The 17165-nt window shown below is 46.0% G+C and overlaps 1 protein-coding gene across 8 annotated transcripts in view; it reads left to right on the top strand.

The window, feature by feature from the left end:
• Positions 1-17165, top strand: part of HERC2 (HECT and RLD domain containing E3 ubiquitin protein ligase 2) — a 238331-nt gene that overhangs the window by 216927 nt on the left and 4239 nt on the right. For 7 of the 8 annotated variants that reach the window (XM_044932091.2, XM_044932094.2, XM_044932108.2 and 4 more), the window contains 7 exons: positions 1890-1981; positions 2185-2324; positions 6799-6986; positions 7633-7830; positions 10407-10490; positions 16553-16694; positions 16817-17011. In XM_044932091.2, the coding sequence (XP_044788026.2) occupies positions 1890-1981; positions 2185-2324; positions 6799-6986; positions 7633-7830; positions 10407-10490; positions 16553-16694; positions 16817-17011 (1039 nt within the window). The remainder of the gene's footprint in view (positions 1-1889; positions 1982-2184; positions 2325-6798; positions 6987-7632; positions 7831-10406; positions 10491-16552; positions 16695-16816; positions 17012-17165) is intronic. The other variant, XM_044932113.2, reaches the window with a different exon arrangement.

Raw genomic sequence — 17165 nt, 5'->3', positions numbered from 1 at the left:
CGAGCCCAGGGCCCTACTGGGCTCATGTCCTGTCCTATACCACATTAACTTCATCTTTAACTTCTTTGGAGAAAATATAATGGGTTATTGGGTGAAAAGTGAGTGAAAGACCCAGAGGTATAAAGATATAAGCGCTGTTTTGTGCTCTCTTGGAAAGTGAGGAATCACATAGTCTGTGGTTTTAATTAGTATGTAGCCCTATTTGAGGAAAAACCACCAACTCATTCACACTGTTCAGGTTACTGAGGTCTGTAGCTGTGCAGTGTACTAGTACTTGCTGAAAGGCTGCATCTGGCTTAGTCAGAAGCTGTTAGATGGACATCTTGTGAGAAGCCAAGAGAAGAGGCTTCACTTGAGCTGAGTGGCTCTGGGTAGTTTATTAACATTTGTGGTCACAACTGTATTTTGCTTTTGTGAATATGTAGTTGGCAGAGGTTTTTGGTCATTGGCGTGCTTGGGTCACTTGCTGACAGCCTAACAGCCTGCAGCTGTGATTTGCTGTGGACTTGGGAGTGTAGGTGCTGTGAAAGAAAGCTAGAAGCTGTCTCTGCTTGGCATCCTCTCTTGCTGGTGTACCTGTGTGGAATAGAGGCCAGCATGGTGCATGGGCAGCCTGGGAGGGGGTGGGAAGCCATTCAAGGCCAGTCAGAATATGAACCTGAGCTGGGACTGCCAAGCTGTTCTTCTCAGAGCTGTGCTGCTCAGTACAGTAGCCACTGGCCATACATGAGTACTAAAATGTTAGCTTAAATCAGAGCTAGTAAGTAAAGTTACAGTTGACTTCCTTGCTTAACAGTATCCACATTTCAGGAGCTGATGTGCTTCCATGCTGGGCAGCGTGGACACCACAGGCTTCATTATCGTGTGGTGTGGCGTTGGCAGGTGCTGGCTAGAGGCAGGGCATGATGAAGGAGACGGCACCTGCACCTCTGTGCCGTGAGGCTGTGGGTGCTCAGGGCCTCCTTGGCAGGTGCTGCTGGAAAATCTGGGACTCAAGGCTGCCTCCTTGTCCTAATCACCACTTTCTCTTTTCCCGTATAGTTATATGGAATTTTAACCACGTGACAGGTTGCTTATGGTTTCCACATTTATGAAAAAATTGTTGACTTTTTTATGCTGAGAAAGCTTAAGACTTAACCAGGATTGAAATGTCAAGTACTTGGGGACAGGGGGCGCTGGAGGATATTAACTGATATCATTGTGATGGGGGTAGGGTGAAGAAAAACCTAAAAGAATTAAGTTATTACTAATTTAAATTTATAATTAAGTATGAGAACTTGAGTCTGGGATCAGTCACAAGTAATAAGGAGCATAGTTTGATAGGTGAAGAAAGATGATAGCTAAGTAAATGAATCCCAACAAGACGTCTGGGTGCTGGCTATGAAGGTTCTGGACCCTTGAGCAGGCAGGGCTGGGAGTGGATTCTAATACTGGTGTGATCACCATTGTATTTAATTGGAATAACCTGGGCAGATGGATTGCTGGTAACAGAACCCTGTTTGTCTTGGCTACTCCTCCCTGTTACCTGCTCCTCCTCCCCTGTGGGCTTCTACGTCTCGGAAGGCTGGAGGGCAGATGTGAAGTGCAGGGCTTGCTAGAGAGTGGGGCTGCCATAAAGAGAAACTGAGTCGGGAGAGAGAATTCTGGGGACAAGCAGTGTGTTCATTTACGCGGCAGGTCTCATGGGCCTCTGGCTGCCTGTGGCCTCTGTACCCTCAGAGCCTTTTGAGAATACTTGGTTACATGGAGCAGGATTTTAAATTGTAATAAATATTTGGCATAGAAGTAAGGGTTTTCAGAGTTCTTTATTAGATTTAGTTCAGTATATGGGTTCTGCCATCAGCAAAATCCTTGATTCAATCAGTCTAATTGAACCGTTTCCCTTCTAGATTGACTCTCTTACAGGCCTTGGAGTGGTTAAAGTGGAATGTGGATCCCAGTTTTCTGTCGCCCTTACCAAATCTGGTGCTGTTTACACTTGGTATGCAAGATTCTGTTTATTTAATTCCACCAAAACCAATGATTGTTAATTTGAAGTTATATTAACTGTCTTTCTGTAGACTGAAATGTAACTTTTGTGGCAGGCTGCAATTTCTGTCTTCCTGTAGGTGTTTGCAGAAGGGTGGGGCAGCATGGTGAACGAGATTGCATTGTACTCAATAAGTTCCATGTTCTTGTGTGCAGGGGCAAAGGTGATTATCATAGGCTGGGTCATGGATCTGATGACCATGTTAGAAGACCTCGGCAAGTCCAAGGGCTGCAGGGGAAGAAAGTCATTGCCATTGCCACTGGCTCCCTGCACTGTGTGTGCTGCTCTGAGGACGGTAGGTGGAAGCGATTTTGTAACTTGGAGGTGTGTGATCTGAGAGGTCAGGGATGAATACACAGCTGTAAGGTGGTGGGGGTGGGTATGGAGGGATTCATTACTGTATTCTGAAAAGACATCTGTGGTGTTGGCCCCTGGTGTTAATACCTGTGAATATATTGTGTTTCATGGCAGAAAAGAGTTAGCAGAGCAGGGCTGATATGGCTGTTTTTATTTATTTTTTCTTAATTGCAGTATAATTGCTTTACAGTGTATTAGTTTCTGCTATATGATGAAGTAAATCAGCTATATATATATGTATGTGTGTATCAGGTCAGTTCAGTTGCTCAGTCGTTCTGACTCTTTGCGACCCCATGGACTGCAGCACGCCAGGCCTCTCTGTCCATCACCAATTCCTGGAGTTTACTCAGACTCATGTCCGTTGAGTCTGTGATGCCATCCAACCATCTCATCCTCTGTTGTCCCCTTCTTTTCCCACCTTCAATCTTTCCCAGCATCAGGGTCTTTTCAAATTAGTCAGTTCTTTGGCATCAGGTGGCTAAATATCCCCTCCCTCTTGAGCCTCCTTCCCTCCCAACCCCCATCCTATTCATCTGGTCATCACAAAGCACCGAGCTAAGCTTCCTGTGCCATGCGGCCGTTTCCCACTAGCTATCTGTTTACACATAGTAGTATATGCCCACACTTGCCCCACACTTTGATGGCTATTTTTAGAAAGGCCTGCTTGTGAGGTTGGCCTTCAGCTGGCTTCTGGGAACCTGGATTTCAAGCTAACCCACTACCCCTAATTGAAAGAGGCCTTGTTAGAATGTTTGACAAGAGTGTGGTCTCTGCTGAATCCTGTTTCCTTCTGGGGGGGAATCTGGAACTTGGGTACATGCTGAACAGAGGTGCCTGCATGATCTGCCCCAGTCAAAGTCCTGGGCACTGAGTTTCTAATGAGCTTCCCTGGTGGACAGCACATCACACGTGGCCACAGCTTGTTACTCAGGGAACTAAATATGTCCGTGTGACAGCCCTGCAGGGGGACTGTTGGGAGCTCGCTCCTGGTTTTCTCTGCACTTCATCCATGTGCCGTTTGCTGATTTTGCTTTGTGTCACTGTAATGAACTGTGGCTCTGAGTAAGATATGCTGAGTTCTTGAACATTTTATTTACTTATTCTTATCAGATATTTAAAATGTTTTTGTTTTCATCTTGTTGGACTCATGGTTTCCTAATTTATTTAATGAGTTATATATATGTAAGCTTGTTTCATGCAAGGATGGGCACAATAAAGGACAGACAGGGTAAGGACTTAACAGAAGCAGAAGAGATTAAGAAGATTAAGAATACACAGAAAAACTATACAGGAAAGGTCTTAAATGACCCAGATAACCACGATTGTTTGTGGCCACTCACCTAGAGCAGACATCCTGGAGTGTGACGTCAAGTGGGCCTTAGGAAGCATTACTACAAACAAAGCTAGTGGAGGCGATGGAATTCCAGCTGAGCTATTTCAAATCCTAAAGGATGATGCTGTTAAAGTGATGCACTCAATATGTCAGCGCATCTAGAAAACTCAGCAGTGACCACAGGACTAGAAAAGGTCAGTTTTCATTCCAGTTGCAAAGAAAGGCAATGCCAAAAATTGTTCAGACTACCATCTGTGGCGCTCATTTCACATGCTAGCAGAGTTATGCTCAGACCCTACAAGCTAGGCTTTAGCAGTATGTGAACTAAGAACTTCCAAATATACAAGCTGGGTTTAGAAAAGGCAGGGGAATCAGATATCAAACTGCCGACATCCGTTGGATCATAGAGAAAGCAAGGGAATTCCAGAAAAACATCTATTTCTGCTTCATTGACTATGCTAAAGCCTTTGACTGTGTGGATCACAACAAATTGTGGAAAATTCTTAAAGAGATGGGAGTACCACACCTCATCTGCCTCCTGAGTAACTTGTATGTGGGTCAGGAAGCAGCAGTTAGGACCAGACATGGAACAACTGACTGGTTCCAAATTGGGAAAGGAGTATGACAAGACTATATTGTCACGTTGCTGGTTAACTTCTATGCAGAGTACATTATGCAAAATGCCAGCCTGGATAAATCACAAGCTGGAGTCAAGATTACTGGGAGAAATATCAACCACCTCAGATTTGCATATAATACCACTCTAATGGCAGAAAGTGAAGAGGAACTAAAGAGCCTCTTAATGAAAGTGAAAGAGGAGAGTGAAAAAGCTGGCTTAAAACTCGACATTCAAAAAAAGAAGATCATGGCATCTGGTCCCATCACTTCATCGCAAATAGATGGGGAAACAGTGGAAACAGTGTCAGACTTTATTTTTTTGGGCTCCACAGTCACTGTGGATGATGACTTCAGCCATGAAATTAAAAGGCGCTTGCCCCTTGGAAGGAAGCTATGATAAACCTAGACAGTGTATATAAGCAGCAGAGCCATCACTTTGCCAACAAAGGTCTGGACACTCAAAGCTATGGTTTCTAGCAGTCATGTATGGATGTGAGAGTTGGACTATAAAGAAAGCTGAGCACCGAAGAATTGATCCTTTCAGACTGTGGTGCTGGAGAATACTCATGAGAGTCCTTTGGACTTCAAGGAGATCACACCAGTCAATCCTAAAGGAAATCAACCCTATGAATATTCATTTGAAGTACTGATGATAAAGTTGAAGCTCCAATACTTTGGTCACCTGATGTGAAGAGCTAACTCATTGAAAAAGACTGATGCTGCAAAAGGAAAAGGGTGTGGCAGAGGAAGAGAGGGTTAGATAACATCACCGACTCAATGGACACATGAGTTTGAGCAACTCCAGGAAATAGTGGAGGACAGAGGAGCCTGGCATGCTGCACTCAATGGGGATACAAACAGTTGGACACAACTTAGTGACTGAACAACAACAAAAATATAAGCTGTTGCTATTACTTACCTTGATACTTAAATCATGCCCTATTTCATCTCCTGGAATATCCCCACGTTATTCCTTGAGTACTTCTTTGCTTTCTGGCACAATAAGACATTCTGTCCTTATCCTCAGTCTTTATGTCTCAGACCTAGAATTTGATGTTTCCCCAAGGAGTCTTGGTACCTTTGGAGAAAATGGCATTTAAAAGACAAGATCTGGTCTACAGGCGCTCATTACTAAAGTGCTATCACTGCTGTCAGACCTTCTTAGAGGACAGAGCTAGGGAATATATGTGTAAATAATATACAAAATTACATCTGTGTTTGTTTCTGTATGTATATATGTACAGTGAACACAACTTGTTCACACAAGTACCCCAAGCTCTAGTTCTTTTTTTTTTTTTTTTAATTTTATTTAACTTTACAATATTGTATTGGTTTCGCCATATATCAAAATGAATCTGCCACAGGTATACACGTGTTCCCCATCCTGAACCCTCCTCCCTCCTCCCTCCCCATACCATCTAGTTCTAAACCACCGATTCATTCTAGTTTTCTCTCTCCCCATCCTTGTAACTCCTTTCTCTTTTGTAAGAAACCTGGTCCTCTAATGTAGCAACTTACTCTTCCTCTAGTGGCTGCTGTCCCATCATTGCCTTTGACTTCTCCCCCGTGTGGATCCTACCTCACTCGGTTGTGACTGCCCCGGCAATCAGGATTGTGCCCTCTCATGGGTATACAGCTCCCTGCTTTGGCCTTCCTCTCCTACTGGGCTTACCCTCTTTGTGGAAGCCCTTGCCCCTGTGCATTCTGAGTCTTTTCACCCAGCTGTGCCTCTGCAGAGAGGCTCTCTTCCTCTTGTTTGCACTATGACACCTACCCAGTGGCTTTCGGACTGAGCTATCCAGAACAGGAAGGGGAAGGACACAAGCACCCTGCCCTTCATTGTGCAGGCCTTGTAGAGTGGTGCTTATGGCTGCATGGCATCCTGAGGAGTCTTTGTGAATCTGGCAAGGCTTGTGACATCTCTACAGAACTAAATTCACTTCTGTTCTAATCACCATCGTAACCATACAGTGGTGTTTTGTGATTGGAGTCTAGCATGGTGTGCTGAAAAGCGTGATTCTCATCAGTGTTTGAATCTTGAGTTTAGGATAGGAATAACCATTAGAAGAGCACATGTTCCTTTAAGACGTGGATTTTGTTTAGTTAAAAACTGACTTTCTCTTCCTTTAACATACAAAATCAATTTGGATTGTTTTTACCATCTGTTTTGATGTTACTTGTTCGGATTAAGAGCTGCTTCCAGGTACATGCTTAGTCTGGTGAACAGACACACTTGGAAAAGGAGTTTTAGCCAGCAGAGGCTGTCAAGAATCCTGGGACTCCTGCTGCCTTTTAAGTATTGTGATTCAAGACATCTAGGTCACCATAAGTGTAACATTTGCACAGATGACCGCCAACAGTCCGTTGGAGGGTAGTGAGGACTGTATACGTGGGAAGATGTGGTGGTTGTGCATTTATTGGTTCTTGTCTGCAAGTCCTTGTTCTCAATCTGCTGCTTTAGGTGAAGTTTATACGTGGGGTGACAATGATGAGGGACAGCTGGGAGACGGAACAACAAATGCCATCCAGAGGCCTCGGCTGGTAGCTGCTCTTCAGGGTAAGAAGGTCAACCGTGTGGCCTGTGGCTCAGCACACACTCTCGCCTGGTCAACCAGCAAGCCTGCCAGCGCTGGGAAGCTCCCTGTACAGGTCAGTTGGTTGAGCCAAGTGGGCTAGCAGGCATGCATGTTGTGACAAAGTTATGCTCTATGTACTAAGTTATGGGTGTACAAGCATGCACACACTCCCTTTCCCCTGATTCATAATGATAAAAACAGTATTTTAAGAACCTTAATTACCAGGTTCAATCCCTGGGTCAGGAAAATCCCCTGGAGTAGGAAATGGCTACCCACTCCAGTATTCTTGCCTGGAACACTCCATGAACAGAGGAGCCTGGCGGGCACAGTCCCTGCGGTCGCAAAGAGTCATACACAACTGAGCACTCACACATATAAGAACCTTAATTATTCACACTTGTCAACATTCTGTGTATATCAGTGTATCACCTTTATTAAAAATTTTATAAACTATTCTGGTAGTACAGATTGTATGTTTTCTGTAGTAAATATAATTCTATAAGCTAATTTTTTTTTTTAGCCTTCTCCTTGGTTAACATTTCTTGGCTCAGGCAAAATGGCCAGAATATTATTTTTAAAATGGCAAGATTTTTCAAACCAAACTCAGAAGTCATAGTGCTTCTTTGTTTTCAAGAACAGTATTTTCAACCCATCTGCTATACTGTGGCTTAACTGTGCATTTGACACGTAAATTGACATAACAAGTTTGCATGTTTCAGGTTCCCATGGAGTACAATCATTTACAGGAAATCCCTATCATAGCGCTGAGGAACCGGCTGCTGCTCCTGCATCACATCTCAGAGCTCTTTTGCCCCTGCATCCCCATGTTTGACCTTGAGGGCTCTCTCGATGAAACTGGACTTGGGCCATCTGTGGGGTTTGACACTCTGCGAGGAATTCTGATATCCCAGGGAAAGGTACTGCTCTGGTAACAATTTTTACTGTAGGTGATGTTGTTATCCTTAGTAAGTTTTAATCCAACAAAAATTTCTAAACCAGAAATATACTGAAAACAGCTCATTTAGCAAATGTTCACAGAGCACCTACTATATACCAGGCTCTGTCCTGGGTTCTTAGAGTGCATTGGTGACAGACAGACACAAATCCCTTCTTCTTAGAGCTTATATTAAAATGGCTAGGTGCTGTGATCTCCCCTGGTAATCTCTTTCCCACTACCCCACCCCTCAGGAGGGGGTTGGCAAAACTAAGCTTCCATTCTTACAGTGCTCTCTGCTATCCTGGACTTGAAGCTTTATGGCAAATTCCTACTGGCAGCAGGAAGGAAAAAAAAAATGAGATAATTTCTTCTCCAGGTATGTCTAGCAGAGGACCCAGAAGTTATAGATTGCTTAGATAAAAGTATTATACTAGGATATGTAGAAATTCCTGGTTGAAGGTAATTTATCAGACTCTGGAAAGAATCAGGAATGAGGGCTTCTGAAAGGTGTCAGACAGATTTTGACCCGCTGACATTTGTAATAATTTGAGCTGTCTAGAATTGAGATATCTGAAGTCATCAAGTTTCTGGGAAGCATCTTGGCAGGATGGCTTAGAAGAGGCTCAGTTGCTGTATGCTGGGGGGTGTTTATACAGGGAAAAAAGTATAGAGGTTAGGTTAAGGAGTCCTTGCCCTGAGGGTTCTGATTCTGTGACATATAGGGTTTTTAATCCAAGGTCATGGCCTGTTTTTAATGATAATAAAATTTAGATGTTTTGGAGTACTGTCCAAACAGATTATTTTTCAGGATTAGCTTTATTTCCTAAAATTCCTAGCCACAAAAGACTGGTGCACACATTTTATTTTTATGTGTGGCTTAGAGACATGTCGGAGAAGGTGATGGCACCCCACTCCAGTACTCCTGTCTGAAAAATCCCATGGACGGAGGAACCTGGTAGGCTGCAGTCCATGGAATCTTGAAGAGTCCGATGTGACTGAGCGACTTCACTTTCACTTTTCACTTTCATGCATTGGAGAAGGAAATGGCAACCCACTCCAGTGTTCTTGCCTGGAGAATCCTGGGGATGGGGTAGCCTGGTGGGCTGCCATCTATGGGGTCGCACAGAGTCAGACATGACTGATGTGACTTAGCAGCAGCAGCAGAGACATGTAGGCAATGATGGGGATTGTGGTAATGGAAAAATTTCTCTAATAATGGGGAGCAGGAAAAAATTGTGGACAGGTAAAATCAAATTTGAATCTTTACTTGAACCCTTTTTAAGTAATAAAAATGGCAAATTGATTCCTTTCATCATTACTTTAGTCCTTCAGAGTGGAGGTGATAATGCTCAATAAAAGGGAGAAAGCCTCTCCTTGTGGGGAGAGCAGAGAGGCAGCATCTCACACAGTGTGCGAGTCTCCTGCAACTGAGTGGGGGGGTGGGGGCCTCAGGGAGGCTGAAAGGTTCCTTCAGCAACAGAGGATCAGCCTGTTTGGTCCTAGTTAGAAAGGACTGCTTCTGCTGGGAGTTTTGGCGAGTAGTTTTTGTTGGTGACTGTGGAGTCAGCAGAGCCCAGAAGAGAGCGCATCTCAGGAGGGTGGGACTAGGGGGGCTGCTCTGTGGGGAAGGGAACGCTTGCCCAGAGCAGGGGGAGAGCAGAGGTCAGGAAGGGTGAGGGCAAAGGTAGCTGGTTGGTGTGCAGGATTGTGTGGGGAGGGACCTACTCTGCAGTCTCCTGTGTGGTGTGGGGTGTGTGTCTGTGGCCCCCTCTGTGCAGATGGGAGCACCTCTGCCCTCGCCTCCTCCACAGGTGGGAGTTCTGGGGCTTTGACTTAAGAGCAGTGTGCCCTGCCCTCTATGTCTCTCTTAGCCACCCTTTCTCCAGAAAAGAACATGGGGTCCACTTGTGGGGACCCGTGTCTGCCAGTGACTCTGTTTCCTTTGAGGGCCTCTGGGGTCTGGTCCCGTCCTCAGGCACGCGCACAGCACCGCACAGTCTCCCCATGTGCTGGGGTCCACACGGGCATGCTTCCCCGGGTGGAGTTGGCACCCGCTCCCTTTCCTTGTCGTCTTCACCCTGGGTTTTTCCAGGTTTCTTTCAGTGCAGGGTGCCAGCGTGTCTCCATCCCTGCCCCGGCCCTGGCCCACTCCCCTAGGCTCCGTGGCTGCCGCTGCCTTGTGTCTGGTGTCTCTGTCAGGACAGCAGTGCTGAGGTGCAGTTGGTGCCTCAGTCCTGCCAGTACTGGACTTGCAGTTTTCTCCTTAGCCCTGAGCCTGGCCTGAGACCTGAGTTAGAGCAGCTGCTCCTCAGGTTCTGGCCCTCTCCCCTCTGTGTCCAGGGCATGTTGGGTGCCTCCTGCCCCCAGATGGCAGGCAGGGAGCAGTGCCAAGCACTGGCCCTGCTGGCTGCCTGAGCCTCTGCAGGGACTTGTGTATTGATGCCAGGCTAATCCCCTGGGCCACCTCAGACCTGAAAAAGGGAGTTTTATGACGTGGAATATCTATGGGTAATACTTAACGTATAACATTCTAAATTCTGTTGTGGTGTGTTTTAGGAAGCGGCCTTCCGAAAAGTAGTACAAGCCACTATGGTGCGAGATCGCCAGCACGGCCCTGTGGTGGAGTTGAACCGCATCCAGGTAACAAAATGGAGATGTTCTCTGTTCACAGATGCGATGATTTTGTGGTTGTGAGTTGTATCCCTGCAGCCTGGGGCAAGTGCTCACAGCAAGACTCCTCTTGTGCCCTTGGTTTGAGAGCAAGGTGCCATGTGTGTGGGATGGCTTGTGGTGCTGAGACTGCCAGGTGGCCATGTAAATGGTTTTCTTTATAACACGAAGAAGGAAAGCTTATTTCAGATAACCTGGGAGCACAAATCCAGATAAGCAAAAAGGGAAAAGTAAAAATGACCCATATTTCCACCACATGTTGACAACTGCTGCTGATGTTTGTGGGGTATGTTATAACCTGAACTAGACTGTGGTAACTTGCTCTGTGTTCCCCTTAATGCATTGTAAGCACCCAGATCTCTGTCCTGTGCCGTGGGGCTGTGCGATTGTTTCTGCTAACCAGCAGCACATGCTGATTTCTCTGCTGTGGGCTGGAAAGTTGGGCCTGCTTCTCTGGGATACAGCAGGGCCAGCTGGTGTGGCTCTAGCTACGTGTGTGTCTTCAGTCACCCACTTGGGTTAGGTTCTGAGATGCAGAGCAGGTTTCGTATTCACACCAGCCTCACACCCTCTCCAATTCTGATGGCTTACTTTGCCAGTTTAATAGGCCAGAATCACTAATGCTAAGACTTTGCATCACAGTAGTAATCAAAGAAATGAAAAGGAGACTATCTCTGGACTTATACTGAGGCCGAATGTATATAAGCTTCACATTAAAAGAATTAAAACAAAAGGCACTAACGATGACATTGTGTGTGCTTGACATTTACCATGCAGATGAAATTGGTCCCACCTCTGGAGCAAAAGCGAGCCATGAAGAACAAGTGCTTTGTTCCTGAACTTCCTTGTTAGCACATGATTTTTACCCTGATGTTGGTTATATGACTAGAAATTCTTCCTGAGTTGTTCTTGGGGGGCATTTTTAATTAAGACAACAACTCTTGTCCTTTGCTGGAGAACACATGTGACCATGCTGATGGAAGTGATTAATTCACTGACGTCATAATGTTTAATGTGAAGCTGGAGGTCAGTCAGCCCATTCCACAAACAAATGGGCTATTTAATTAGATTAATGAGAAAGCTTTTATTTCCCCCCTTGGAGAATCATTTTGATTTTCTCTACATTATTAGGTTTTAAATACTTCAGTTCATAAGTGCAGAAGGCTGATGGCTGCAGATCGTCTAATTTAGACAGTTGGGTGTTCTTGGGTCTCAGGCTTGCCTCGGCCATGCGCGGGCACCATGCTGGGGCCAGTGGCCCAATGTGGGTGTCCAGGCCCAGGGGCTCTGGTTGCTGGGAACCTGGATAACCTGGAGTCTGCACTAGGCACATTTTTCAGTCATTGTGTGCTTGATACCTCTTTCTTTCTCGTCTTTATATCCCTAGTGCCTTGAGTTATGAGTCTTTTGGGTGCATGTCTGAACAGATGTGACTAGATAAGAATAGATAAGAGGGCAAACAGACTTTATTGCACATTTTTTAAAAGACGTATAAACGCCCTTCGGTGCAGTGTACAGTGCTCGTTCATGTCGGAGCAGCCACTCCAGCTACAGAGCCCCTCAGGCGCCAGAGCCAGATTCTCCTCAATTCAGGGTTTCATACCCACTCTTAAAATTAGGAAGAACTTCCACAAAGATGGAGATAAAATAGAGCAGAGCGGTGGAGGGGACAGTCTGTGAGTCCAAGTTGAACGCAGACACCAGTAGTCACCCAGAAAGGTGGTGTAGGTGGCCTCTTCCCTGTACTCTCCCAGGGCTGCAACTTTTGTGGGGATCCCTGGGGAGAGATTTTCTTACTTTATGTTGAAAGTGCCCTAGAGACACTAAAAGTAGGCTGTGTTCTTGGAGGGTATTTCTGTTTGAATTTGATTTAGTTTTGTAACAGGGTCTAAAAATCAGTGTATATTAAAAATTTTTATTATAGATAATGAGCACATTTCCAAAAATTTAGAAAATTTAAAGACAATTAAAACTACCTATATTCCTGCTGTTCAGAGATAGCAGGTACACAACCCTGTCCTTGCAGTGTCCTGGCTGTATTCATAGAGCCATGCTCCTTCGTAGCGGCTGAGAGCATCAGGCTGTGTTAACTGGCACTGTAAATGGAGGTGATGTGATCTTTCAAGTGGGAAGCAAGTCTGTGTTTTACTTACCCTCACAGAGGAACGCATCCTCTTCCTTTCTGTAGCTCACTTCCCCCCCAGGTATTGTGTGCCTTAGAGAGCTGCTGAGGCTAAATGAAATGACATACGAGAACGTGCAGCTGAATGTGTGGCGTGTAGGAAAACTCACTCCACAGGAAACTCTTGTTATTATTATTGTCATTGTTCTTTTAGTCTTAAGATTGATAATTTCTGCAATAAGGAAAATTAGCTGTTAAACTCAGCTGAGAACTCACAAAGAAGTTAAGGATGATGAGAGTTTAGCCAGAGGAGTCAGTGTAAAAGTACATTTTCAGAATCATTTTTCCTTAACTTCTCATTTTGCCATCACTTCAGACTGAGCTTCCTGGGTGATTCTGAAGCACAGCCTGAGATGCAGGCTGCAGGGTTACTTAGTCCACTGAGTAGCTGAGTAAGGGCTTGAGGCCATTGTTCTGATCTGTTGAGGCATCTTATTAGGTTGGTGCAAAAATAATTGCAGTTTCAGATCCTGAATTTTAAATCAGTATAACTAGACTCAAACACATCTTTATTAATCAGAATAGAAACCATTACTATCAGCACATTTTTGCCAATGAGAAATAAGTTTGTTTATTCCTGTAGCATAAAAATCCATTCCTCAGGATTTGACAGACTTTTGGGAAGCATTTTCTGCCTTCTGCTGGTTGTGGAAGTGTTTTCCCTTCCCTCAAAGTTGTTGAGATGCTTGAAGAAGTGGTATCAGTTGGCGAGAGGTCAGGTGAATATGGCAGTGAGGCAGAACTTCATAGCCCAATTTGTTCAACTTTTGAAGCATTGGTTGTGCAACATACGGTTGCGCGTTGTCACGGAGAATTGGGCCCATTCAGTTGACCAATGCTGGCTGTAGGCGTTGCAGTTTTCAGTGCATCTCATCGATTTGCTGAGCATAGTTCTCAGATGTAAGGATTTTTCCAGGAATCAGAAAGTGGTAGTGGATCAAACCAACAGCAGACCACCAGTGACCATGACCCTGTTTTTTGGTGCAAGTTTGGCTTTGGGAAGTGCTTTGGAGCTGCTTCTCGGTCCAACCGCTGAACTGGTCATCACTGGTTGTCATGTAATCCACTTTTCATCTCACATCACAATCCAGTCGAGAAATAGTTTGTTGGTGCATAGAGTAAGAGAAGATGACACTTCAGAATGACCATTTTTTTGATTTTCAGTCAGCTCATGAGGCACCCACTTACTGAGTATTTTCACCTTTCCAATTTGCTTCAAATGCCAAATGACTGTAGAATGGTTGATACTGAGTTCTTGGGCAACTTTTTGTGTAGTTATGAGAGGATCAGCTTTGATGATTGCTCTCAGTTGGTCATTGTCAACTTCCAGTGGCCAGCCCCTATGCTCCTCATCTTCAAGGCTCGTCTCCTTTGCATAACTTTTTGAACAACCACTGCAATGTACATTCGTTAGCAGTTCCTGGGCCAAATGCATTGTTGATGTTGTGCGTTGTTTCTGCTGCTTTACAACCCATTTTGAACTTGAATAAGACAATCACTTGAATTTGCTTTTGGTCTAACATCATTTCCATCAGTTCAGTTCAGTCGCTCAGTTGTATCGACTCTTTGTGACCCCATGAACCGCATGCAGCACGCCAGGCCTCCCTGTCCGTCACCAAGTCCCGGAGTTCACTCAAACCCGTGTCCATCGAGTCAATGATGCCATCCAGCCTTCTCATCCTCTGTCATCCCCTTCTCCTCCTGCCCTCAATCTTTCCCAGCATCAGGGTCTTTTCCATTGAGTCAGCTCTTCGCATCAGGTGGCCAAAGTATTGGAGTTTCAGCTTCCACATCAGTCCTTCAAATGAACACCCAGGACTGATCTCCTTTAGGATGGACTGGTTGGATCTCCTTGCAGTCCAAGGGACTCTGAAGAGTCTTCTCCAACACCACAGTTCAAAAGCATCAATTCTTTGGCACTCAGCTTTCTTTAGAGTCCAACTCTTACATCCATACAGGATCACAGGAAAAACCAGAGACCTTTGTTGGCAAAGTAATGTCTCTGCTTTTTAATGTGCTGTCTAGGTTGGTCATAACTTTCCTTCCAGGAGTAAGCGTCTTTTAATTTCATGGCTGCAATCACCATCTGCAGTGATTTTGGAGCCCAAAAAAATAAAGTCAGCCACTGTTTCCATTGTTTACCCGTCTATCTGCCATGAAACGATGGGACCGGATGCCATGATCTTAGTTTTCCGAATGTTGAGCTTTAAGCCAACTTTTCACTCTCTTTCACTTTCATCAAGAGGCTCTTTAGTTCTTTTTCACTTTCTGCCATAAGGGTGGTGTCATCTGCATATCTCCTGGCAATCTTGATTCCAGCTTGTGCTTCCTCCAGCCCAGCATTTCTCATGATGTACTCTCAGTCAGTCGTGTCCGATTCTTTGTGACCCCATGGACTGTAGCCTACCATGCTCCTCCATCCGTGGGGATTCTCCAGGCAAGAATACTGGAGTGGGTTGCCATTTCCTTTTCCAGGAGATCTTCGCAACCCAGGGATCAAACCTGGGTCTCCCACATTGCAGGCAGACGCTTTACCATCTAAGCCACCAGGGAAGTGATAACGTACTCTTGTTTAAAATAAATATAAAATAAGCAGCAAGTAATAAGTCATTAGCGAAAAACATAAAGCAAGAAATGCACATTAAAATGAAGTATAACATAACCACATTTATTTAAGAATGTATTCCAGTGTCAAATGGCAAATTTCAACAGTGCAAAACCACAGCTACTTTTACATCAATCTGGATAGCTTATGATGAGAAACACAGGTGGGATAAGTGCTCATACTTGGAGACAAAGTGACCCCAAGGGTTGAGTAGAATCTGTGCAGGTGAGGAAAGGACAGAAGGAAGGTTCTGTTCTGGCCAAGCTGGTGCATCCAGGTCTGGTCTCAGAGCCACTTGATGTGACCCTCCCAGGGCTGATGGTCTGCTTAGAGGCTGCTTTCAGGTATCCTGTCTCTTTGTCATGGAGACGATGCTGCTGTTGCTGCTGCTAAGTCGCTTCAGTTGTGTCCGACTCTGTGCGACCCCATAGACGGCAGCCCACCAGGCTCCCCCATCCCTGAGATTCTCCAGGCGAGAACACTGGAGTAGGTTGCTATTTCCTCCTCCAATGCATGAAAGTGAAAAGTGAAAGTGAAGTTGCTCAGTCGTGTCCAGCTCTTAGCGACCCCATGGACTTCAGCCCACCAGGCTCCTCCATCCATGGGATTTTCCAGGCAAGAGTACTGGAGTTGGGTGCCACTGCCTTCTCTGCATGGAGACGATGGGTAAGGCTAAATACAGTGTGAGGATAAACCAGGTTGCAGTTACTGCCTACTTGAGCTGCTTGCAGCTTTCCCTGTGGTCTGTGTTCTCTTGATAGTCGCCACCCGTCCTGATGTGCTGTGTGTGCTGGTGAGCGGGCCCTGGCCTGGCTGACACAGCTGTCTAGCAGGCAGCCTGTGTCAAAGGGCGGGAGAGAGAGGAGCTCTAAGCTGGTCCTTGGGGTCCTCAGCAGGTGTGGGTGAGGAGACGAGGACAGGAGTTACTCTTGGGAGGTCCAGCTGCCCTTCATGTTTGCACAGGCACGCTCAGGTGGTTGTACTTGAGTTTGCTGGGTGCTCACAGTGGCCTGAGGTTGTAGGGGTGACACCAGGGATCTGAGTGGTGTTTGTTGTCTGTAGAGGGACCTCACCGTCACCCCCACTGTGACCAGGACAGGGCAGGCGAGGGTAGCAGGAGGGATGATCAGCTGCAGAGCACTGCTTTGGATGCAGGGGTTCCAGGGCTGGTCAGCTTGTGAAGATGGCACCCATGTGCTTTCTGCTGTGGACTTTGTTATGTATTTTCCTTCTTTCTGTCTCTAGGTCAAGCGTTCAAGAAGTAAAGGGGGCCTCGCAGGCCCTGATGGGACCAAGTCTGTCTTTGGGCAGATGTGTGCTAAGATGACCTCGTTCAGTCCCGACAGCCTCCTCCTCCCACACCGCGTCTGGAAGGTCAAGTTTGTGGGTGAGAGCTCGCATGTGTGGAGGGGTGTTGGTGTGAGAGGAGAACCGGGAGACCCCCGGGTGCTCCCCAGGGGGCTCTGATGGAGTCAGTGGCTGTGAGCTGCTGGCCCTGCTTTTCCCTAGGTGAATCTGTGGATGACTGTGGCGGTGGCTACAGTGAGTCCATAGCTGAGATCTGTGAGGAGCTGCAGAATGGACTCACCCCGCTTCTGATCGTAACACCCAATGGGAGGGACGAGTCGGGGGCCAACCGGGACTGCTACCTGTTCAGCCCAGCTGCCAGGGCGCCTGTGCACACCAACATGTTCCGGTTCTTGGGTAGGCCTCTTGTGTGGATGCAGTGCTGCAGGCGTGCAGCTCCATGTGCTCTGCTTAGTGTGGTGGCTGCTGTCTCGGGACTGGTGGTGGCTGTTGTAAATACCTCCGTTGGCTTCCTCAGTGTGTAGCTGCAGGGACACGCAGAGCTGGACCA

Source organism: Bubalus bubalis, chromosome 2, assembly GCF_019923935.1.
Source record: "Bubalus bubalis isolate 160015118507 breed Murrah chromosome 2, NDDB_SH_1, whole genome shotgun sequence".
NCBI classification, from domain to species: domain Eukaryota; kingdom Metazoa; phylum Chordata; class Mammalia; order Artiodactyla; family Bovidae; genus Bubalus; species Bubalus bubalis.
This window is presented reverse-complemented; position numbering and strand designations above follow the sequence as displayed.